This window comes from Canis lupus, chromosome 23, assembly GCF_003254725.2.
Source record: "Canis lupus dingo isolate Sandy chromosome 23, ASM325472v2, whole genome shotgun sequence".
Lineage (NCBI taxonomy): Eukaryota > Metazoa > Chordata > Mammalia > Carnivora > Canidae > Canis > Canis lupus.
This window is the reverse complement of record NC_064265.1, coordinates 39,127,201-39,153,586: the sequence shown is the minus strand read 5'-3', so window position 1 is coordinate 39,153,586 and position 26,386 is coordinate 39,127,201. Positions and strand designations below refer to the sequence as shown.

Genomic DNA, 26,386 nt, shown 5'->3' with positions numbered 1-26,386 from the left:
CCTAGCTGACTATGTGGTCTTTTGTTCTGTTTCCCCAAGTATAACTTTCCTTTTTTTTTTTTTTAATTTTTATTTTTTCCCAAGTATAACTTTCCTAACTTGTGACCAGGGAATCATTTATCCTCAGGAAAAAAATGTGCTTCTTAAAACTTTTCTTTAGGTTAATCCTGTAAGACCCGTGTTTAAAACAAGGAGCAAGGTATACACCACTACAGGATCCCTTTAATTATGGAGACTGGTAATTATGGTAATTATTAGCAGCTTTAACTCTATTGACACCATGTCCGCCTTCTTCTAGCTGATGTGGCCCTATCCTTTGGCTTAGATGGGGAAGAAAATTGGTTTTGACTGGTGTGTTTTTGAATTTCAGGCATAGTTGCTGTTCTCTTCTGTGGAGTCACACAGGCACATTATACCTACAACAATCTGTCGTTGGATTCCAAAATGAGGACTAAACAGGTAAAAGAAAAAATTCACTACAGGCTTTGTCTCTTTTTACGGTGTAATGGTTATGTTGCAATTCTGCAATGCACTCGGAAAGAATTTCATTAGTGAAGGAAGAAAGTAAGCTTAAGGCATCATTATAGGTTGGATATTTATAGATTTTTTTTTCCTCCAGGATAACCATTAACAATTCTCTTGGTAAGCAAAAATATAGTTATAATCGTCTCTTCCTCCTGAGAAATGTGGAACATAGACTGACAGTCTTGAAGATGAAAGCCCCACAGTTGGTAATAATTCAGTCACTTACATCTAAAAGCATTATAAAGCATGTGAGATTGGGTAGTTATATAGAGAGAAGGAAATGAAGAAGAATAAGGAAGCGATGTTTGGTCTTTAATTGGGTGCTTTCGCTTCTAAGTAAACTCAGCTGCCAGTTGTCACACTAGCAAAATGTATCTCCCATATGCCAAAAACACATGTGTTTGGATATTTGTACGTGAACCTTCGTAGATTCCTTACACAAACATGTGCTGCACAGTCCCTCTGCGCCAAGTCGTATGCTAGATACTAGGGATAAAAGGACATAAGGTACGACCTTGTCTTTAAGAGGTTCGTTATCAAGTCTGCTGATGAGGATAAGGATATGGAATGAACAATTAATTATCCACAGTATGATACAGAGTGTGATAGAAATATCTATATAGGATGTTTGGGGAGCGTTCAATAGGGCATCCTCTGTAGTTAGGATTGGGAAGGTGGCAAGAAAATTTCTAGAGATGATGTCTGATCTGAAGCTTGAAATACAAATAGAAGTCAGTTAGGTAATCATTTGGGATTTAGTGGAGGGTGGGCAGGTAGCATGAAGAGCATTTGAAGCCAAAGCTGAAGATGGGCAAAAAATATCTTAAGCAGTTGATCAAAGCACTGTAACTAGTTCTGTGTGGCTAGGGAATGGGGTAAGAGTTGAAACCATAGATAGAACCAGAGACCAGCTTAGGAAAAGACTTCCATACCTTGCGAAGGAGTGTTTAGATTTTGTCCTACAGGTAATGGGGAGTGGCTTAACCAACAGAAAGCCACATTGCATGAGAAATGTAGAAGTCTAAGATCAAGGTGTCAGCAGGATTAGTTCCTTCTGAAGGGCTGTGAAGGAGAATCTGTTCTAATCCTCTTTGATAGCTTCCGGTGGTTTGCTGGCAATCTTTGCTATTCTTTAACTTGTAGACACATCATCTTAATCTCTACCCTCCATGTTCATACGGCGTTCTCCCTATGAGTGAGTCTGTCTCCAAATGTCCCTATTTTATAAGGACGTCAGTTATTCTAGATGAAAGGCCTACTCTACTCTAGTACAACCTCATTTTAACTCAACTAATTATATTTTAAATGACCCTATTTCTAAATAAAGTCACTTTCTGAGGTATCGGGGCTTAGGACTTCAACATATGAATTTGGGGGATGCCCCATTCAGCCCATGATAAGAAGTCACTGAAGTGTCTGAAGCAAAATAATTTTAGGATAATCGGAGTTGCATTTTAGTAATAGCACTCTGGTAGACAAGAGGAGCATGAATCAAATGGCATTTGTATCAGTTACCTTTTGCTATGTAACACAACCATACAACCTAACCTCAGTGGCATCTGAAAATAAGCATTTCTCACACGTCTGCACAATTTAAGCCTAGAGTGGGCTTGGCTGGGGCATGTGCCATTGCCATCTGTCTGTCATTCTTCTCCTAGCAGAAGAGCAAGCCCTAATGTGCAAGTTCAATTCAAGCCTATGCTTGCATCATATTATCACATCCTGTTGGCCAAAGAAATCACATGCCTGAGCCCAAGGTCAAGAGACTGAGCAGGTCACTAGCCCACAGTGGGAGAGCACTGCAAGGTTATATGGTAAGGAGTATGGATATAGAGAATAATGAAGAACTGGACCAAATGATTGCAATCTACCCAAAATGCAAATGGAGGCAGAGAATCTTGTATAATAAGCCCAACAATGCTAAAAATATTTAATGTGATATTGGGACAGTAGGAGTAGAGAAAGACAATGACATCTGAGCAAAACCTATAATTGGCAAAGAATTCCCAAACAGTTTTTGAAGATTTACCATAAAGCTCTCTAAAATGGTTATTATTTTCCTCTCTCTTTGTCATGTCCAAAGCTCAGCAGGACCTGACCCTACCTCCCATCTACCCAAGGATTCTGCAAGGTCACCCTTCCCCCTCTGACCATCAGAGGAATCACAAAGATGCTATTATAGATATTTTAAGGACCCACAGTTTTGAAAAATGGAAGAAAAAAGGACACCAATACATAGAAACCTCCAACGTAGGATCCTTTTCATTATGGAGACTACCGCATTCCCTGGGGCTTAAAGGGAAATGTCTTGGGATGGTTTTTTCTGACCTTGTCTGGTTCCCTGAGCATTTGTATTCTGGAGAACTGAACTCTGGTTGGGGACTTGCACTTTTAAGTCATGCTACCTAGACTGCTCAGCAGAACTTCCAAGATAACTCATCTCATGGTGAGACAGCAACCTAGCACCTAGAGGAGGCAAAGCCAAAATCTGCCCTACAGCCTTTTGTTCTCCTCTGAATGACTTGACAAGCATTCCTTGATGACTGCCAGCATCTGTTTTCATAGTGTTTTCTTTTAAAGAAGGAGACTTTTTGCAAGTTCATTCTTTAACATCCAGATGATCACACCCCTCCATCTTTGTTTCCCCCTTTTACCTTCTTTCCTGGGTGCCTGATTCATAGTAAGAGCTTAATGAATGCCTTCCCTTCCTTTCTAATACCTTTCTCCATTTCTTTTCTCTCAGGATTTGCCATTTTCTACTGATTTTTCTCTCATAACGTATGTATATTTAGCCTTATACATATTTAAACATACATGCATACCTACACACCCATATTTTCCACCCTAGTGTACAGAGTTTGCGGTTACCACTTTGAAAGAAATGAGACCCAGCCCTTTAATTAAGAACCAGACAAGAGGTTCATGGCCACATCTGTGCCAGTATAGCAAGCAAAGTTCAAACTCCATATGGGAAACCAATGACAAATTGCAAAGAAAGGCCGAGGCAGGTGTTATAGAGGTTACCATTATTTCCTTTCTGAAACTGGAAAAGATTTGGAAAATATTATATGATAATATGTGGTTATATAGAACAATATCTTCTTCTGTACCTCCCTATACTGTGTTCACTGTTAGTGAGAAAAGTAGAAGTTACACTGGCTCTGGGGCTCTGTCCCCAGAACTGTTGAAGGGGAACAGAGGAAGTCAGTTAGTGAAGTCTAGAAACAATCTATGAAAATCAACTTTGTATTATAAAATGCATTTTATTCGTGGACTGTGCCTATATCAGCTAATCAAATAGCTACATCTGGTAGCAAAGACTTTTGAGAATTATATATCCTTTATAGCTTCAATAATTAGAGTGCCTTTTAAAAATTGCATTTTCACTTTAAAATATGTTTTGTGAATTGATTTTCACTCCAATCTTTGAAAAAAACTGTAACATCACTATGTGTTAGGCAGCATAATAGAGACACTCTGGTGCTGTTACCCACCACAAGACATATATATTTAAGGTTTTTTATCTGTTTGAGAGACAGAAAGCAGAGCATGTGAGAACATAAGGGTGGGGGGAGGGGGTGTTGCTAGGGGCAGAGGGAGAGGGAGAAGCAGACTCCCCACCAAGCAGGGAGCCCAATGCGGGGCTCGATCCTATGACCCTGGGATCATAACCCGAGCTAAAGGCAGGTGCCTAAATGACTGAGCCACCCAGGCTGCCCCAAATCATTCTAATAAAAAGTATACAAACATGTATGGCAATCCCTTTCCCTGCACTTGCAGTGATTTGCTTCCCTTAGGGTATCCACACATAGCCCTAGAAATAGACAAATAATGTAAACTCTGACTCTTGCCCAAGAAACTGAACACTGTTAGAGATACTCCAGATGGACATCAGCACATAGCAGTCTGTGGGCCTACAGGTCTAACTCTGAACCATCCAGAAGACTACCTACGGGCCCCATGATACACTACTCACACAGATCCCAGCCTGCCTCCCAACCCTTCCTCCTTCATGCCTTCACTTGCTAAGCAGGCCTGGGAGCTGGTAATCTGGGCTAAACTCCAGGTGTTTCCATAGCTATCTTTACCTTGCCTGAGGCTAACTTGCAAAACATGCACTGCCACATCACCCCTTTTAACTAGAATTTCTCCTTCCCTGCCTGCAGTTCCCACCTAAAAATTGTTTTCAACTGATACACATGAACCTATAATATTAACTTAAATAATCAACATCTATTATGCATTAACATGTATGAAGTATTTATTTCATTCACTTTCTACTTACTTTCCTACCTAAGAAGTAACTCTCCTCATTATCACTGATTACCTTCATTCATACAACTAGTATTTTTTGAGAGCCTATTTTGTACCAGTTACTGTTCAAGGTGCTGGGGTACAAAAGTGAATAAAAAAGAATTTCTGGGAACCCCAGGTGGCTCAGCGGTTTGGGGCCGCCTTTGGCCCAAGAGGTGATCCTGGACACCCAGGATCGAGTCCTGCGTCAGGCTTCCTGCCTGGAGCCTGCTTCTCCCTCTACCTGTCTCTCTCTCTCTCTCTCTCTCTCTCTCTCTCTCTCTGTGTCTCTCATGAATAAATAAATAAAATCTTTAAAAAATAAAGAAGAATTTCTTCAGTAGAGGATATTTTTTTGTAATCAGAATGGATATGCTAAATTATATAGTGTATTTATGGCAAGTTATAAGCCCAATAATAAAGCAGAGAAGGGAGTTAGGAATATATGTATGGGGAAGTAGTGTTGCAATTTTAGAGGCGTGGTCAGGGAAGGTCTCAATAAGAAAGTGATACTTGAAAGAAGTAAAAGAGAAAGTTACATGGACATTTGGAGCAGAGCTGTCCAGAAATTAAGAACGACAGATACAGAGGTCACCTGAGGCAAAATGACCAATGTGGCTGAGGTAAAGTGGACCAAGGGAGAATATGACCGTACCAAAGCAGTAACAGAAAAAGGTCATGGAGAGTCTAAACAAGGTGAAGAAACACTGGAGGCTTTCAAGTAAAGGCATAGCATAATATGATTTAAATTTTAAAAGAATGGAGGCATCATTATTAGCCAAGGAGCAATGCAAGATAGCAGGTTTGAGGGACAGTTGGGAACAGAGTGTTGACTTGTTACATTTGAGATGTGGATTAGTCAATAAAATGGAACTAATGAATAGCTTGTTGGACATAGAATTCTGGAGCTCGGGAGAGAGGTTGAGGTGAGAAGTATAATTTTGGATGTCATCAGCATAGAGATGATACTGAAAACATGAAACTAGATAAGATGTCTAAGTAAAGGGGAGAGATCCAGAAACCAAGCCTTGAGGCACTCCAAAAATAAGACTTTGGGAACCAGCAAAGGAGATTGAGATAGTAGCCAGTAGGGAGAAGGAAAATCAAGAAAATATGGTGCCCTGGAAATCAACTGAAGAGAGTGTCTCAAAAAGGAGCATGATGAATTGTGCCAAATTCTGCTGAATGGTCAAGTAAGATGAAGAGCATGAACATCATTGATGACATTGATAAGAGCCTTATTGGTGGAGTGTCAGGGTAAATGCCTAGTTATAACCGGGTTCAAGAGAGGATGGAAGGAAAGAAATTGGAAACTGCATTTAAAGACATGTCTTTCAAAGGAATTTTGCTATAAAAGGGAGCAGGGCAATGAGATACTAACTAGAAGAAGTGAGGCCAAAAAAAATTATTTTCAAGGTGGAAAAATAACATTACTTTTATTGCTGATAGAAATAAACCAAAAATGAGAAGACTGTGTGTTAGAGGGTTTGCCAAAGCTTATAAGGGGCAGAGGCAAGTTTTGAACTTAGATCTTTTGACTTTGTAGTTCAAACAATTTTGCTCATTAGTAAATATTCTTTTATTTCTTCTTCTAATAAAATAAGATTTTATTTATTTATTTATTTATTTATTTATTTATTTATTTATTTAAGTTACTTAAGAGAGAGACAGAGACAGCACAAACATGAGCAGGGGGAGGAGTGGAGGGAGAGGGAGAAGCAGGTTCCCTGCTCAGCAGGAAGCTCAACTTGAGGCTCTATCCCAGGACCCTGGGGTTCATAACCCAAGCTGAAGGCAGACACTTAAGTGACTGAGCCACCCAGGGGCCCCAGTAAATATTCTTTGATTAATAGATGCAATAGCAGCAATTGTGGGGTTGAGCATCATTTATTCAGTAAACCTTGAGTGGATGGATAGATGAATGAATGAATGAATGAATGAATGAATGAATGAACAAATGAATATTTAGTGATCTATAAAAAAAGAATATTTGGCGCTGTATTATATTTCCATTAATACAGGTAATGAGTCATTTATCTTATATTTAATTCTATAATCTTTGAAAATCTAGCAATTTTAGTGCATTTTAATTTTTTTTTCTAAAGTACAGGTTTGGATTGACATGGATATTTTCATGCATTTATTTTTGAAAAGCCAGATTCTTTGTCTAACATTTATGAGCAAACAATGACATCTTCATTATAGCACATTCTTTCCAGATGCTTATTTTATTTCCATTCCCCCTCGATGATATTTTGAGTGTTTATCACCATTGAATGGAAAGGCAGCAATGCAAATCCAAATTTATATTTCCAATAAAAAAAAAAAACAATGGTGCCAAATTGGATGTGCTGTGTGTGCATGACTTTGTAAGAAAACTCAAGAAAAAGATCTGGAATGTGAGAAAGATCAGATGATATGGTGGAAAGAAGCCTGAGCATCCAGTACACTGGACTTTGCTCCTCATTTCTATGACTAATGGTGGAGGCCTTGGATAATTAATTTAACACCTGTGACTTCTGTTTTCTCATTTGTAAAATGAATGACTGAACGATATGACTGGTTTTTAAGGATCATGCTCTAAACCTAATATTCTGTGACTTGACACAGAGCATAACATATGCATCTGTTTCCTTCTCCCAGAGTAGGATTGGTCAGAGATCACTTGCTTACAGACTGCATGCACAAAGATGAGAGTGGGGATCAGAGTTTGCCATTGATCTTGAGGACAAATCATTGGGTAGACCATGTTTAATAAAATGTCAAATCAAAACCAAAGTCCCTGGTCTATCCTGGGGTGAAAAGTTTTACTGAGGGCTGGTATTTCTTCTGGAAATCTCTCTTGTTCCTGAGTGGTTGTAATGGCTTTTTCTAAGACTGTCTATATCCCTGAGGTGGAGAGTACAGGGCTTATATTGTTCCCATTGAGTCTCAAGATCTGACTGAAGGGCTTTCCAGCCTTTCAGTTCAAGCATGGATTGATGGTGGACTAAGCACCACATAACTGCATGGCAGACATCATGCTAGAAGCCAGAGAGACAAAGACAAATAAGACCCAACTCTCATCCTTAGGAGTTCCTGCTATAGCAGGGGACACATACTTGCATATGCACACATATGCATCCCCATGTATATACACATGCTAGCCCACACACGCACAAACAACGACACCACATAACAAATGTTAACACAGAAGGATGTGCAACATGTCATGGGAACCGGAAAACTGAATTACTTCCTGGAGGCAAGGTGTTCATGGGAAGCTTATTGTGAATTGGATGTTTGGATAATTGGAAGATTATCATACAGTTTTCATGGGATATAAAAGCAAAGAGAAAAGAGTAAGCAAAAGTACAAAACTAAGCAAGAGCTCAACAAGTCCCAGAAACAAAGAGGTAATGCATTGTGACTGGGGGTGGGTAGCCTTGAGGAAGTAGATTGGAGTGTGTTGAGGCCACTGGTGTAGTTTAGGGAGCAGAAAGGGAAGGGTGTGGGAGAGAGCTGAGAATTAAAATGCAGAGGTGGTTGCAGGTGGACCTTTTAGTGTCCCACTGTGCTACATTTAGGACAACTGTATTCTATAAGGCTAATAACTGCTTAAGGCTTTTAGGCATAGGGATGATGATAATAATCAGATTCATGCCTTACAAAGATAATGAAGGAAATGACATCAATCCGCGACATCTATCTCACTGCTCACCACACTTCCTTTTGAAAAACTACTTATATATATATAACATCTAAATTTATCTTAACCTTTTGTACCTTTAGACATATTTCTGTCCTGTCTAACCTCTTCGGATGTTGTGGTTGATATGAAAAGTTATGGAAATTTACCACTTGATTTTTGCCTTAAACTTAGGAGTTCATTAAATACTTGCTGAATTAATAAATAAATGAATGAATGAATGAATTATGGCCATGAACATTCCAAGACAAAAAATAGAGAAGGGAAACAATATATGCTAATTAATGGTTTTATTTAATTCTGATATGATGCATTAATTTAAATGTAATGAGTTGGAAGCATAAAGCAAATGTCTAAGGTAATCCTGAGATATTGAAAGAAAGATCAAGTACAATTCCATTACTTATGTGAGTTTCCTGCAGTGTGCCTCCACCTTATTGATTTGCATTACAGTGGTTTTGATTATGGTTTTGTGCAATTTTTCTCCGTCACTTTTAACAAAAGCAGGCACATTCCATCCCAGTTACCTGTTCCAAGGCACAGTGGAGAGAAAGAGAGAGAGAGAGACTGTCATGGGCAACAATGCCCCTGCTTCCCTGGCTTCTGAGAAGTAAGATCAAAGATATCTTCATAAAGCATAGAATTGACTTTTTTTATTTTTTTACTCTAATTACATTTCTTTTGTCAAGATTTCCACCACTTTTCTTCTTCCCTTCATTCAAAGTACTTTAAAAATACCATCCTAGAAGGGTTGAATTTATAAATGATGCCAAAGTGTTTAAATTTCTCCTTAACTAAGCTGGTGATTCTTTTCAATGAAACTCATTATATTGTATAAAGGACATTTAGTAGTTCAGCTAATAAGTGTTCTTTTTTAAATGCTAATGAAAGTGGAGCTCCCACATCATGGCAAGAGCACACTGTACTTTCAGTGCCCAGAAAGAACTATTGTCTGCGAACCCCTAGTTAAGAAGCCTTACTCTACAACCAGTGTGCATTATAGTAGGGGGTCACAAATGACCATTTGGCACCCCTGGCAGTGGGTGAGTCCTATATGCTGGGAACTGAGGCCCAGGGAGGAATGAAACTAAGACATGAATTGTGCTTTCCCTTGAAAATCTTTCACATACATGTTTTTCTTTGATAAAGCTATAATTGTACTGTAACTTCTCAATTAAATCTTATCTACTCTTTCAACCACACATCTGTGTCTGTTTATCATAGTATATAATTGCAGTTGAATTTTTTAAGTCATAAAATCCAAGAAATTCAGGGGCACATGGGTGGCTCAGGCAGTTAAGCATCCAACTCTTGAGTTTTGCTCAGGTCATGATCTCAGGGTCATGAGTTGGGCTGAATCCTGTGTGTGGAGGCTGTTTAAGATTCTCTCTCTACCCCCTCCAACGCCCACCCCCGGTGCATGTGCGCTCTCGTTCTTTAAAAAAAAAAAAAAATCCAAGAAGTTCAGGGTGAGGTGAGACTATAAAGATAAGCATTTAAACTCAGAACTGTATTGGAGGAAACTGAATCCCAAGAAAGTTCATGACTTGGAGGGGTAGAGTCAGTTCTCCAACCCAGGGGCCAAACTGGACATAAATCAGTACTCAAGGGATATGTACTATAAGCTAAAAAATACCTAGTACCAAAAAAAAAAAAATACCTAGTACCTACCTCTAAAAGCAACCTTTGATGTATTAGTTATTGTTGTGTAACAAATTACCCCAACACTTAGAAGCTTAAAACTTGTATATTTCATACAGTTTTTGAGGGCTCTGAGTCCAGGGGCATCAGTTTAGCTGGATAGTTCTAGCTCATAGTCTCTCATGATGCTGTAGACAAGCTGTTGACCAAAGCTGAAGCATCTGAAGATGGAGGCCTGGAGGCCTGAAGGACCCACTACAGGATGGTGTACTCACATGGCTGTTCGTAGAAGGTTCAGTTATTGAACACGTGTCATCCATAGAGCTGCTTGAGTGTCCTCCGTGATATGAACATTTACTTTCCCTCAGAGCAACTGAAACTAAAGAGAGAGAGAGAGAGAGAGGAAGAAGAGAGTTGAAAAGTCACACATTGTCACTACCATAATCTGTCTGTTAGAAACACTAAGTCACTAAGACCAGTCCACACTCCATGGGAGGAGAATTAAGCTCCCCCTCTTGAAGAGAGGTATATCAAAGAATTGTGGACATATTTTAAAACTGCTATGGTGCCTGATGACATTTTTTGGAAGCAATTTCTTGGTAATGGTTTCAATTTCTTATAAGGTTGAATATTCAGGTTTTCTACTTCTTTAGTCAACTTTACTTTCCTACTAAACTATCTATCCTCTCCAGATTTTAAAAAATGTTAATAACAATGGTTGAACTCTATATTGTGCAAGGCACTATAAATATATCTCATTAAATTATCCCAGTTAATATTCACTGAAAGATTCATGAAGTAAATACCACTATTAGTCACATTTCTCAAAGGATAGAATTGTGCATCATAACCCATTATTATTTTTCAATATTGTTTTAATGCATTTGATTATATACCTTTCCTAAAGAAAATAATGTGCATGTATTTTCTCCCTTTCTTCATTTATGAAACTGCATATTATATCAATCATTTTGAGAAACATCTTTTACATCTACTTATCCATTTCACTACTGTTCCCTCTAGTTCATTCTTCACTACTTATCACTCTTATTGTCCTTCCTCTCTTTGGGCTTCTCTTCACTTCTTCTTCACTCTTTCCTATAATAGAGGATATGAACCCAAGTAACCTTTTCCCTGCTGACTGCCACTCCTCCCTTTGCTCTTCTTCTTCTTTTTCAGCTTTAACACTGGCCTCAAAGGAGCTTAATAGGTAGAACCAAGAAAGTCTTTTCATTTTCCACCCAGGTATGGCTGCTATCACTTCTGTTCACCTCTTTATCTTGTGACAGATATTTTATTCCAGTTTGCTACTACTGGTTTTCTTTTTTCAAGATTTATCAGTATTCCTTGCAGCTAAGAATAATTGAGTATTATTAGTTGTTTTCTTCTGATTCTTCATCACCATCATAAAAGGCTCTGTAGTAGAGTCACCTACCAGGACTATCTTTATATCTACCCAATAGGCAATGTCTTTATGGCCCATATTAATTCACCTTTAAATTTATTTTTTTTAAAGATTTTATTTATTTATTCATGAGAGACAGAGAGAGAGAGACACAGGCACAGGCAGAGGGAGAAGCAGGCTCTATGCAGGGAGCCTGACATGGGACTCGATCCTAGATCCCAGGATCATGCCCTGAGCCAAAGGCAGATGCTCAACTGCTGAGCCACCCGGGCATCCCCATTTAGCTTTCTATAAAATTTAATTTTCTTTATTACATTTTCCCCAAAATAATGGCTTTGTATTCTTTTTCACTATGTAGAGCCTCAGCCCCTCAGAGAGATAATTCTCTCTCTCTTGCTCTCATTTTTGTTCTTTGTCTCACTCTTTTTTCTCTTATTCTTTAGCCTTTAGAAAACAAAACAAAACAAAATACTATCATTAATACTTGAATATCAACATGTAAGTATATATTGTCCTTCTATGTATGGGTCTGATTCAATGGGTAATGGAAGAATTTATCTGAATAGGATTTAAAAGATTGGCTGGCTTGGTCCATGCTTTAATGACATTCAGGACAGATGGTTGCTCATTATTACCTTAAAATTTCTAAGGATGGCAATGGCATAACCCCCTTGAATAGCCCATTATGGTTTTATTACCCTGCTTGATAGGTGCAGGTATGAAGGGCTTCAGTCTCATAATGGCATTTTGGGATGATAAATGGAAATTACTGTAATTTTTCTACTCATTTTAATTAAATTTTATTGATGCAGCACAGAAAACATCAAAGCTGAATACCTGTGCTGGAGTGTGTGTTTGTTAAAGAATGTTGCCAAGTTTAAGGATGCCATTTCCTCGATGGTCTTGAAAGATGCAGCAAATGGATTTAATAAAATGCTAAGTCTTTGTGCAATTCCTTCAGAAGAGAAATTGAATTGCTTCTGGAGACAACAGATCAAAAATCCAAAGAATCCCATCAGTGGGGATATGATAGAGAACCCTGATTAAAGTACCTGAAAGGGAAATCTAATAAATGAGAATAAGAATTTGGTTTTAGGAAAGTCACTTAACACAATTGTTCTGGCTTACACTGAGAAAGAGCTTGATTGGAATCAGCAGTGACTGATCTGTTCTTAAGGGAGAAGAGAATGTCCTTTATAATGGACCTGCTTTAGCAGTGAACATCCAGGTAACAAGCTATTTCTGATATATTTTTCCATTGGTTCCAAGTTGTTAAAAGATTATGCTTGAACACTTACTTCTTTTCCTTTTTTTTTTTTTTTCTGTGCCTTGTCCCTTCAAATTAAAGTTTCAAGGACAAATTAGAGGGGCAAAGATATCTGATCAAAAATAAAGGAATTATTCTGTTGGGAAAGAATGTCTAATCTCTTCTCAGTCACTGTAGGTAACTGGATTTGCACAACTCTTCTCTTTCCCAGACACTTTTCCCAGACACTATTTCCCAGCCAAAATGTGGCTGTTGGGACCTCTGAACAAAGTGTTGTTTCTGGTTTCTAGGACAATGACTTCGTATCTTAGCACTTGTCATCCTCCACCTTGCTCTTCCTTTCTAGAGAGGCTGTCCTAATGGTAGAAAATCTCTTGGCCATCTAGAAACAGAGAGACAGGGAGAAGCAGCTACCACATGGGATCAGAACCAGCGAGTGTCAGAATTCTGAGTTCTGACACAGCAAGTTTCTGGACAGTTAATATAAAGTTCTGTGAGTAGCCGCTGGGATCTTCCCTAGGGCCAGAAAGCACACTTACAACTTAACTTTTTATATCCTTATGCCGGTGTTCTTGAATGGTGGTCTACAGGCTGGTGGTGTAATGATTCAGTTTTATGAGACTGCCTATACTCCTTTCTGGCATAAATTAATAATTTGCACTGCCCTTTTAAGGAAAACACCACCATTCTTCCCTTTGTGCTGATTTATTGTTTGGTTTGGAGCTTGCTTTTACATACCAAGTTAGGACAGGTGGTCTACAGGAGTCTTTAGCTTCATCGAAGTGTATTAGAGACCGAAAGAGTTTGGGACCCTCTAACCTTCCAGAGAAAAATAGTCTGATTTTCAAGGGAACCTTTCTTCCTCATTTGGCCCTACTGAATGTTTCATGTAATGGTTATACTAATTGTCAGGACTCAGATATGCACCTGTGGATTAAGGCAACAGCATTCTTTGAGGGTATTCCTTATGTTCTGAGAAGAAAATATTTTATTAAAAGCTCCAGAATATTTTTGGCACTAACACAGGTGTCTAGTTCTAGTTCCTGATTTGCCCAAGGTCCACGCAACCTAAGGGAAGGAGCTTGAATTTTATCTGTAATTGGAATCTAGGCATATAGTGATACATGTGTGAGGAAAGAGTTAATGAAAGAAGTTGGAGAAATAAGGAAACACTTAAGAGAGAAATTTCTATAAATGGGAAGGCATCTGGTACATTCTGAGGATCAGCATCCTCCTGTGGAACCTCGTGAGAATAAACATGGCCCTCCCAACCCACTCACCTGCTGGCATGCCTGCGCTCTGAGGGGGAGCACACTGATGGCAAAATGGGGGTAGCAACATTGCTTCACTGCTGAGACCCTCCTCTTTGTCCAGAATGTTGAGTGTTAAACTTGAGATAATTTAAGCAGGTATCCAAGTAACTCTACTAGGCCATCTCTAAAAGAACTAGGCACAAGAAAATGAAGTTCTCCCCTACTGATTGGAGGGAGAGGGGAGTGTCAGAGACCCAGGAGTCAGGCAGAAATAGTGTATAAGGTGCCAGAGGCAGGTGCCCTGAGAAGTGAATTGCAGATGGCAGGTGGCTGCGGCGTGGGCAGCACTAGGCAGCATGGTCAGCAGCTTGGAATAAAGCAAGAATAGGTATGGTGTAAGCATATATTCAAGTATCAAGTATGGTGTAAGCAGGTCACCATGGCTTAGCAGAGCAACCATACGGGCAGCCAGAGCCGAGGTATGGTAAGCTCTAGACTCTGATCATACATATCATCCCTTTTCCCTTCTGTTGAAAGCTTCCAGAGCACTAATTCTCAACTCTGGGTGCCTGTCAGAATAACTGAGGAAATTTCAAAAATGCCACATGACTGGGCCCCCTGCCCAGGAGTTCTGACTTATTCACTCTGTGTTGGGGCCTGGGCTACAGTATTTTTAAATTTTTACCTAAGTCATTCTAATGAATGGCCAAAGTCGAGAGGCTGGAAAGACACTGGACAGTTAGGCCTGAGCTCCTGTCATTTGACCAGTGGGGGTTTTTATCCAGCAGACTGGAGACACACTGTCCAAATGACTTCATGTGGGAACCACATGCTGGTGGGCTTGAGACACTGATTATCCAACCAGGCTGTAAACTAGATCACCCAGGGAGTTGTCAAAATTATGATGCCTGGTGCCTCCCCCAGGGATTAGATTGAACCCACGTAGGGTATGACCTGGCCAGCAGAAATGTTCCAAACTCCTTGGCTGGTGCAGCCACACTTGAGAACCAGTGACCTAGGGGACATTGGAGTCACTCATAAGGCACTCCTTTGGAATTCTCATAAATATTTAAGAGAAAAGGAAACTCTGGAAGGGATTTTATATTCTATGTGAGTAGGTGGAGGCTTAGAGACATTAGAATTTGGCCGTTTGTATAAATAACTCTATATTTGAAGGCAGGATGTTTTGGAGACATTATCCACTTAAGTATTCCCACAGTTCCTCGATGTGGGGAGGCAGTCACACTGCCCAAATCAAAAAGACCAATTGAGGGCACCTGGATGGCTCAGTGGTTGAGCATCTGCCTTTGGCTCAGGTCATGATCCCAGGATCCTGGAATCAAGTCCTGCATCGGGCTCCTCACATGGAGCCTGCTTCTCCCTCTGCCTATGTCTCTGCCTTTCTCTCTGTGTCTCTCATAAATAAAGAAATAAAATCTTAAAAAAAAAAAGACCAATTGACAGACCCTCTTACAGGATGACTTACCCATCTGAAGCAAACAAATGGAGGTTTCATTTTAAAATTCAGATTCATTACAGTAATCACAGCATGGAAAACTGTTATACTACCTAAAAAATGGTACTTCAACTGGAATGAGTTAGGGGTATCTACTATTACCTCTTTAATCTTTAACTTAGTGAAAAGCAGATTTGACTAATATTTACTGAATATCAAATAGCTGCCCATCTAAAGCAGTTTGGTGAAAATTAGTATATTTAATCTTCATGACAACAACTGGTGAGTTAGGTCTAATTAGCAGCTATTTTACTAAGGAGGACACTAGGGCACAGAGGGGGTAAGTAATTTACCTGGGACCACACATAGATGGGGAAAATGGGATTGGAACAAGTTCCTCTCCTGCCTCTCCAAACTGCCTTTCTTCTATCTCTAGTTCGTAACTTAAAAGTATCCCACAACTTAACTCTCATTTGCTAGTTTTAGTTTCACGTGGCAATTTTTACGTGATAAATTTCATGAAATACCATTTAGAAAGTTGCTAAGTATGGGATCTATATGAATCTAGACTACACTATCTTCTACTATAGGTAATTCTAAGAAAGTTTTTGCACTTCTTATCCACTCAAAATTATTTGGAGCCCCAATAAATAATATCTTCTTACAATCAATACTCTTGAGGCTTAAGAGACTACAATCAAATCTCTAACTTCATCAGCCGAGGAGGTGGTGTTTCTTAAATGTCAGTGATTCTAATTAGTGTACTCTATCAAGTATAAATTGGTAGAAAGCTTGCCATGTCTGTTTCTCAGAAACTACGGCTAAGGTAAACTTTGATAATTTTTCAGACCTCTGTAAAAGGAAAATGAAATGTTTTCTACATAATAAATGTATAAAGAAGAATCAAGTGTGTGTTTAAAGTCATAATCTATGTGCAAATATTACACGTGTTTGTGTTAGAAATTTTAGATTCTTAACATTCTGAAGAGTTTTCAACTTAGAATGCTTTATTCTATTCACTGAATCCCTCCTTAAAGAACACATTTGTATCAAAAGTCACAAGTATGTCAGAAGCTCATATCACCACAAGGAACATATTCAACTACTTAGAAATACAGAAAACCTTGTATCCAAAAGCATATGTTAATAATTTTTAAGGAAGAAATGCAGTGTTTTTCAGAGGAAAGCAAAAAAAAAAAAAAAAAAGATGTAAATTCATTCACAGTGTTCAACTGGACCTGAAAATATACCACCCGAGTATCATTGGCAGAAAGTAAGAGAATTGAGCCAGACTCCCGGTTTCTGCTTTATATGAATCTTTTTGTTCAGAAACTGTATGTGCTCATGGATTTTGTGATATAGAAAGTATTTCCATGACAGAGCACTAAAGTGTTTTAAACTGTCTTTAAGAATTGCTCCAGTCTGTGTGTTCATCAATAGCTTAACTTTACTTTGGCTTGAATATATATGCCTTCTCAGCACTGCCAGGCTTTTAAGTGTTTCTTTTCTAAATGTTTTCCTTGGGTATGATTTATTATTACAATATAAGTGGTAACCTAGAGGAGTTAGGCTTCAGATCTGCTTTTATAAGAAAGATGGTTTCACTTCTATTATTCACCCAAATATTTATGATTAATGATTTATGAGATCAAAATTGCCTTTTCATCACTTTTTTAAAAGGCCTCGACCAGGGATGCTTGGATGGCTCAATCGGTTAAGCAACCAACACTTGGTTTTGGCTTAAGTCATGATCTCAGGGTCATGAGATTGAGCCCCACATAGGGCTTCACGCTGGGCATGGAGCCTACTCAAGATTCTTTCTCTCCCTCTCCATTGCCCCTCCCCACCCTGGGCTAGTGCACACACTTTCTCTTAAAAGAAAAAAAAAAAAAAAAAAAGGAGAAGAAGAAGACCTCAACTTAAGAATTCTATTTCAAAAGAAAATACTTGATTTTAAATTACATCAGAAGCTTTGGTTTTTGCCACAGAACACAAAAAGTGATTTTTAAGCTTTTTTTTTTTTAGGTGTACTGTTAGTTTCCCAATGACTTACGGGTTGCAATTCAAAGAGAAACATAAGCCAAATTGAACATATTTATCCCAAATATGTTTTTCTGATCCCCTGTCCAGCATTGCAACTCTTTCACCAGTTTCCAAATGTCAAGCCAAACAACTGCTAGGGTTGATAAAGAAACACTTATGTGTACGGTTTGGTCAGCACACAGGACTTAGGAGAATGCCAGGCCCCCAACTCTGCACTGCCACCACTTTGTACTCATATACCCAAGTTCTGTGGATCAAAAGGGTCTGGGGCTTCTGAATGCTCTGAAGCTTAACATGAGCCAGTGGTCCTCCTAGGAAAACATGCCCACCACTTGCATCCAGAAAGCATCATTGCCTGACCCTGGGGAGGAGCAGCCCCAGGGTTCTGCAAAAGGTGTCTAATACCATTGTCTCCATTGCCACAGGAATATGAGACTTCAGGTGGTCATGCTGAGAAAACCAATAAAAAAACTTCACATTTTTACAGTCAAGAGTTCATAAAATCACACTTTACCTTTCAAATTTTGACCTTGATGAACATAGAGATGATTTGATTGGTGGCTCAGCTGGACTAAAGTTACACACCATTTAAAAAATAATTTTAGAATTTTCAAATTTTGAAAAGCACAAATAAGTAACTTTTGTGTTCCTTTGACTGCCAGATTTACCTGATTCTCAAAACATCACCATCTTTTAATTGCTATGAGCTGGTGTTGAGTTTCAAAGTATTATCTGATAACTGAGTTAATTTTCAATGTGTAAAATACAGGCTTTCTTCCCATAAACAGAACTGATTTTTTTTTTAGGCGAAATCTGGGCAAGGTAATTATTACACTCACTTTTTACCATATGAAATCTTTAATAAAAAAAAGCCTTTGCTATAGCCTTGTGAATTGTTCCAACCTGCAATATAAGACTCACTCTATTCACAGATGCTTATGTTAGAAATCGCATTATATTTTAGACAATAGGTTTGGTGGACTAAACCGAGACATTTATTGCATTACAGGAAAGATCTACATTATTATTTTTTGAAAAATATGCATAATAGCTCTTCATAAATGTTCACCTCATTAACAAAGAAATGCCATTTCACTTTAGCTACAAAGACCTTTCCCTGACAGAAGAGCATTCCCTACAAATGGTCTGTTTGAATTCTCTCTCTGTCTCTCTCGGATACATTTTTAAAATACCTCTACCTCAAATTGAGTCAAAGATATATGATATTTAAAGATGCAAGATTTTTTTTCTTCTTGGTTATGCATCAGTAACACAACAAAGGTCAGCTTTGCTATGTTTTGCATATAGTATGCTCATATATCTGACTACTTCTATCTGATTAGCCTCACTCACTGTTTTTTTTCCAGATTTCAGTGTGTTTATCCTTTTCAAAACATCTTCTGCTGGGTTGGATCCCTGACTTTTTGAATTATTAACACCTGGCACAATGCCTCCCAGAAGTGAGAGAATAAAAGTACTAAATTCTCCTGTGTGTCTCGAGGTCAGTCTATACGTGACCTTGGCATCTGGGGAAGTGAGGCTGGTAGGGGGACAAGAATGGAACGTGGGCTCTCAGCCTGGGTCTGCTCGTGCATTTGCGGTTTCTCCCTATGCAAAAGACTCTTCTCTTTGACTTTTTACTATTTTTTTAAGCTTTTTCAAAAATTTCTATGTCATAGGTGATTTGCCAGGCCATGATATAGATATACTTCATTAAAATGAAACTCTTGGGTGTAGGCTAAACAACTACCTACATCATTTGGTTGTGTTTTTCCTACTGTTTCTCATCATTTCCACCCACGTACTGTATTTTATAGAGTTAGGCTATAAAGAGGAGAAGTGAAGGAACTCAGTAAAGAAAGGTTTGTGTAGACTGTTCCTTTCAAAAGATTTTTAAGACAAGTTTCCCACATATTATGTTGTCTATGTTGTCCTTGGTTTGGTGCCACTTCTAGCCAAAGGACGGACTGTGGACCGCCCATGGTTTCAGCTCCTTTATTTCCTCATCAGAATCCCTGTCCCCAAAGAAATGAGAAGGCACTCTCAGTCCTCTTTTGAGGAGAACTCAAATAAATAAAACTCAGCAGAAATCAATGTAGGCTCTAGAGAGTTCGGAGCAGTGACCAGGAAAGAGGAAGTTTGGGGGTTGTGGTTTGCTTTCTTGTCAAGAGAGCATTCAAAATCCCAAAAGCTGGGACGCTGGGTGGCTCAGCGGTTGAACGTCTGTCTGCCTTTGGCCCAGAGCATGTCCCATATCGGGCTCCCTGCATGGAGTCTGCTTCTCCCTCTGCCTCTCTCTCTCTTTCTCTCTCTGTTTCTCATGAATAAATAAATAAAATCTTTAAAAAAAAATCCCAAGAGCTGAGTGAGACCAGGGTGCCTAAGAGGAGGCATAAGGGGGTGGTGAATCAAGTTCGTTGTTGAACAGAGATGGTGACAGCTTCTACTTCATAGCAGCAGAGTAATAGTACTCATCCCCTAACAGCACTCACCAAAAAGCTATTGATGAATGAATAGGACTGTTGTGGGGATCAAATTAGTTTGTACCCATTTGTTTTTTCATACTGTTTGTAGCACTATATATGCATGTTGGGTTTTGTTTAGCTTATCCTGTTGTTTTGTTTTTGAGTGCTAGAATTAGGACTTATCATTATACCTTGCAGTTCAAGCTTCCAATCTATATTGGGCTTATCTTATTCTGTGAAATCAAACTTAAAATGCAGAAAGAAGACAGGTTGACACAGACAACTCCTGAATCATGTTATGGCAATTTTTCAATGAATTTAGAGAGTAGCTACTAATCAGTAGCTGGTTAGATTGGAAAACATGCAGTGACTAACGCTTGTCTTAACAGAGCAATGAGAGGCCAGATCTGCCCTTTAGATAGCTGTCTGATCTGATTCTTGTCTCCCTTTTTTATGTGTTGCAACAACTATTTAGTGTTTTTGAGATTTCTGATGGACTTGAGAACATGCATGAGCACTTTTCCATCTGGTCATTAAGGAGACATCTTGACTAGATAATATAACTTGAATATTTTACTAATCATGATAATTCACTAACTTATTTGCCACTTCCTGTTTATTAGGCTCAACTTTCTCAATTCCTTGAATATTCATCCTCTTCCCTGCATGCAGTGCATGTTACCAACTCAATAAATGCAGGCTGCCATAAACCATAAATCTGAAGTGCAGCTGCCTTCCTGCATTCTAAGAACAGATGATGCTCGGGTTAGACTCCAGGCAAGCACAACTCAGGGCTTCTCATTTTCACTCCTCCATCCTGGAGTAGCGCGGGGCTCATCTTTTCCTCTTACTGACAATTCAAAGCTAAGACTTTGTTTCTTCGGCAGACTTTGTTTTGACAGACAAACCTTCGATGGACTTGTCTTTTGCCAAATTTAATAGACATACAGCATCAGATACTTTACAATCTTTCTGGTCTTCTTTGAATTTTTCACTTTTTAGTGTACATATAAACAACTTCATGTAATACTTTATAAATACTATACAAATTTATACAAATATAAAATCCGTTATAAAATACTGTGGTTTTTCCATCTCTCCCTAGAAACCAGTAATCATTCATAGGTCTCGGAGTCCTGGGAATTGAAAGCTATGACTTCTATCTTCTTCTCTTTGTTAAAATTTACTTTAAGTTTTTTTTTTTTAATTTATTCATGAGAGATACAGAAAGAGAGAGAGAGAGAGAGAGGCAGAGACACAGGCAGAAGGAGAAGCAGGCTCCATGCAGGGAGCCCGACGTGGGACTCAATCCTGGGTCTCCAGGATCACGCCCTGGGCTGAAGGCAGGCATTAAACCACTGAGCCACCGGGGCTGCCCAACTTTAAGTTTTCTAAAGAGTTAAAAATCCTTGCTCATATGTGTTCAGCTCACCTAAATATAAAACTATCCAATAAAACAGTGTTGGATCCTTCCAACAACCATTCACAGAGCCTGTCACAGGATGACATTCCCTAAATAAAACATCATAATGCCTTTGTGGTATCTAAACCCCTAAAGAGGAATATATATCAAAAACAATTAAAACTTCTTTAGCAGAAATGGGACCAGGGCAGTCCGGGTGGCTCAGTGGTTTAGCGCCGCCTTCAGCCCAAGGCCTGATCCTGGAGACCCAGGATCAAGTCCCACTTGGGGCTCCCTGCATGGAGCCTGCTTCTCTCTCTGCCTGTGTCTCTGCCGTGCTTGCTCTCTCTCTCTCTGTGTCTCTCATGAATGAATAAATAAATAAATAAATAAATAAATAAATAAATAAATAAATCTTTTTTTAAAAATGGCACCAAAATACTTCAGATGAATTAAGAAATTTTCTTAATTCTTTTCCATAAGCCAAGATGAATTTGGACTGCTTCTCCATCCTGTGTTTTTATCAAATAAAAAATTTTTTGTGTGTATGTGTGTGTGTTCCACACACTATTACAACTATCTCAGTGTTGTAATGCTGACTTCCTTCCAGGAAGACATTTGCCACCCTGAAATAAGATGCTGTGATTCCTGTTCAAGAGGCTCGGCCGGGTCTCTGAACCTCAACAAGTTAGATTATTCAGGAGTCAGTATACCTCATTTACAAGCTCTGTCTCTTCCCTCCATGACCTTGGATCTCTCTTCATCTTTAAGATGAATATGTTCTCCTTCAGGCTTTTTTTTCTTCCTTTTTCCTTAGAGTTAATGCTCTTGCTGGCTTCATATTTCTATCTTTTCATGTTGTTGATTCTCCTGACTTATGAGTCATAAAGATCAACCAAAGTAAAGTTAATAAACTCCTTATTTGTGAAATTGTTCAATGCCTAGCACACAGTCTGTGCTTAAGAAATATTTGTTGCCTTTTCTTTCTTTTGATCTAGAGGGACAAAAAAACATCTAGAGGGAAGTTAAAGCATGGAAAGCTCCTTCTCCTTATCCCCTTCCTCAAAAGGTTAGGACTTTCTACAAAGTTGGATCATGTGAAATTGCTACTATTTGATGGTTTGGGCTTCCAAAAATGGCAATTTCACATAATTCAATCACTAAATCACTATCATGCTGCTAAGCAGCTGGATGTTCAATTTATAAAGAGCTCACTCTTATTGGTAGTGTGACCAACCCACAGTTTGCCTAGCAATGAGGGGATCCTGGGAAATGGTACTTCCAGTGCTAAACCAGAAAAAGATCCTAGAAAAGTGATACTAGCTAGTCACTCTACTCACCATACAGTATGGAAATTCTGCTCTCTATGCTTTATTATTTCTTAAATGTATAATGAAAAAAGTATCACAAACATGATAATATAATAATTAGCAAGATTTATAGAAGGCTCACCATGTACAGACACATGAGTTAATTTGTTTAATCCTTCCAATAAGTCTATAAGTTCTAACCTGTCTCCATCTTACCAATGGAGATTGAAGGAAGCACAGAAAAACAAAGTAAACTGACCAAGGTCACAGAGCTGGCACAGAGCAGGAAGGTGAACATAAGGACTTTGGGTCCAAAGTTAGTGCTCAGAAAAGGAATGTGAACTGCTCCCTTCCTTGAGGGCTTGTAGTGCCTGCAATGCCTGCCCATGGAGGTATGGAGGTGGTTCTGAGAGCAATAGAAATAGAAATGGTTTTCTCCATTTCTCTTTGCCTTTCGTCTTCTTCCTTCTCCTGCATCCATGTCCTGAGTATCTATTTCTGTTGTAGTTAGTTAGCTTTGGCCATCCATAGCCTAGCCCCAGCCTGGTGACATTTCTCTCACCTTGTCCCAGGTACACACTGCCCAGCTCTTGACAGGAGGTGCCACTCTCTTTCCTGCTATGCTTGTCCCTAACTTCTGCCAGGACCACCAGTCCCCATGAAAGAGTTTCGTGTATGGCCCCTACTACCCTGCCCCCACTACTGACATCCAGAAGGGCAAAGATTTAAGCATGGGGGTGGGGGGGGGGGTCCAACCTATTGTTAGATCTTAGAGGGTCTTGCATCTTGAATGTCATCCGAAACAATTTGACTTTTATTTGATAGACAGTAAGGACCCAGGTAAAGTTGGTAAGCAATGACATGACTACATCTGTATTTTAGAAAGATAAGATGAAAGATGGACTAAAGCAGGTAGTCTACAGGATTGTCTTTATTATATGAGAGCTGATATAATTCTGAGGCAGTACTGCTAAACACATACTGTGTGGCACCAAGACAACTAGTCAATTAAATGAAAAAAAAATTAACCTAATCTAGTTACTTCAGCTTTGTGATGATGTTTTCTGTGAAGGAGAGCAACCCATAAATCCCATTTTAATGACAATGTTCAACGTACATGTGATAATGTTTTCTGACTTTTATTCTCCTGAAGCAATAGAAAATTCTAACCTTAAAACAAACACACATTGTCAAGCTTTGTTACCTGTCAATTAAACATTTTAGCCATATGTTGGAACTTATTATATACTCCAATATAGCTAATGCATTTAGATAAAATGATAGTTTATTAATCTTATGATAAAGCCTAGAAAAAAGCAGCTGGAAGACATTTCACACTATCCATAAAAAATGGTTTAAAAAGGCAATATTTAAATCTATGAAAGAGAATTACAGGTGCTGAAATTTGTTATTAAATTATCTTATCACTGTTCTCTATATGCTTGTGGATTTGTATAAAATCACACGGCGGTAGTTTCAGAACTAGAATATAAAAACCTACTTTAAAATAAGAAAATATCACCTCAAATAATCCTGATCCTTATTACCAGGAGGATCTGCTTTTAAATGAATACGACAGTTATCTATGCACATGTCCACGGTTCTCCACGGGGGCCCAAGCTCCGCCCCAACCAGAAATTTGATATATACTTCAACACATAAAATAACATATACTTTGCCCTGTGACTTCCTTTTATGCCTTGCTAAGTTCAAGATCCTTACAATGGTTGCCAGCTCCTAATATTTCAAAGACTGTCTACATTAATATCTTTCAAAGCCCCAAACCCTGGCAAGGAAGAAAAATTGTTTTTGAATCTGCTTCAAGAATTAATATTAGAGAATAGGAGGTTTTCCTCTCAGCAAATTGAAGCTGAATAAATTGTTCTCTGTCTCCTTAGAAATGGAATTGATTGCTGGAGGTGAGTGCTGCTGTGAGGAGGCAGGGTGCAATGCTAGGGAGGGAGATGTGCGGGCTGAGAGGGGCCTTTGTTCTCTTAAAATTATTGGCAGGTCTGTTTCTTTAAACCTGGTGTGGATGCTAAAATACAGGAAGTAAGTATATTAGCTTGGAGTTACATTAAAGACAACTGGAATTGCTGGGCAATTACTGCCTCTTTTCTTTTATTACTGCATGCCCACAGAGCAGCCTGCTCCTAAGTCTTCCTGGGCGGCCACTCGTCCTCGCTGCTGTGACACAAGTGAATTGAAACAGTCCTGTGCAGAGTTGCATTTGGCTTTTTCCCTTGGAACAAGAGAACAAACCCAAGAGACTTTGCTTTGTGGTGCTCCTGGCATCTGCTTTGCCTACTCCCTACCCCAAACAAGCAGGGATTTGTGGTTTGAGGGTTTGGTATAGTTCACCCTGTGGATTTAAAACACCCATCAGAGCTACCTGCCAAAAGGTTTCAGTGATGGCCATGACTTCATTATTTTTTTCTATTTATAACAACAACAGAATCCTTGTACAAAATTAGTAAATATAAAACAAAATAATGAGACTAAAAGAAATCCTTCTACCTAAAAGCAACTGTTGTAATTACTAATATTTTGGCATTTTTTCCTTCCATCTTTCTTAGCTATTTTAATTTAGTCAAGAATAAAACTGCATGTGTATGATTTTGTTTGTATCTTGCATGGTCTACCTGGCAATTATAAGCTCAGCATTTCCCATCAGTTCTAATTCTTCTTTTCTTTCTTTCTTTCTTTCTTTTTCTTTCTTTCTTTCTTTCTTTCTTTCTTTCTTTCTTTCTTTCTTTCTTTCTTTCTTTCTTTCTTTCTTTCTTTCTTTCTTTCTTTCTTTCTTTCTTTCTTTCTTTCTTTTTCTTTTGTCATGACTGGCCAAACAGATATATCTAGATACCATCAACTTTTCTTTTCTTACAATCTGTGGATTTTATCATTTCATGCTTTCTTATTTATATATCAATTTAAATCAAATTCCACAACAACTGATCTGTACTATCTGAATGAGAAGGTATGTTTTAAAGGGGTAAACTATTTCTTGGTACTCACAGGCACAGCAAGATGTTCTAAGGCTGGGTTGAGATTTGAATGCTAATTCCTAGAGTAAATGAAGAAATGATTCCCCAGGAGACTGACAGAGCAAAGAGAAGATTGTGGGAAGATTTAGAAGATAAGATTTATATACTACTCCAGCATTCTATAGAAAATATCTATCAATAAGCTGCTAGAGTCAGAGTCCTTGCTTGTCATTTACTTGCTGTCAGATCTTGAATACATTAACCTCCCTGAGCCACAGAGGCCTCATCTGCAAAATGGGAGAAATAAAACTTATCTCACACAGGGGTACTGTGTAGCATATAATTGGTGCTTGCTGGAGCTCTGTCCTTAGCATTCAAAAGAGGTCTTTTCATAGTGAATCCATGTTAGTTTAAGAGATAGTTTATAAAAATTTTAAAAACGACATTTCCAAAAGCCTTAAAAATGCGAGCACCAGTTCCTAAATTAACTGCATCCTCTTTTGGCCAGCATTTTTAAAAGCAGATAGCCCATATCTTGCCTCGACTGACAATTTCTTTTGACATTGGTATGACATTCAGGGTATTTGTTCATCTTCAAGTAGGGAGGTAGATTCTTAAGAGATCTAATTCCATGAATTGGTCATAACGGTGGGCACT

General features: G+C 38.7%; 1 protein-coding gene across 11 annotated transcripts in view; it reads left to right on the top strand.

Annotated features, from left to right (window-relative positions):
- Positions 1-26,386, top strand: part of SLC9A9 (solute carrier family 9 member A9) — a 654,466-nt gene that overhangs the window by 378,707 nt on the left and 249,373 nt on the right. For all 11 annotated transcript variants that reach the window (XM_049100054.1, XM_049100056.1, XM_049100057.1 and 8 more), the window contains one exon: positions 371-459. In XM_049100054.1, coding sequence (XP_048956011.1) covers positions 371-459 — 89 coding nt within the window. The remainder of the gene's footprint in view (positions 1-370; positions 460-26,386) is intronic.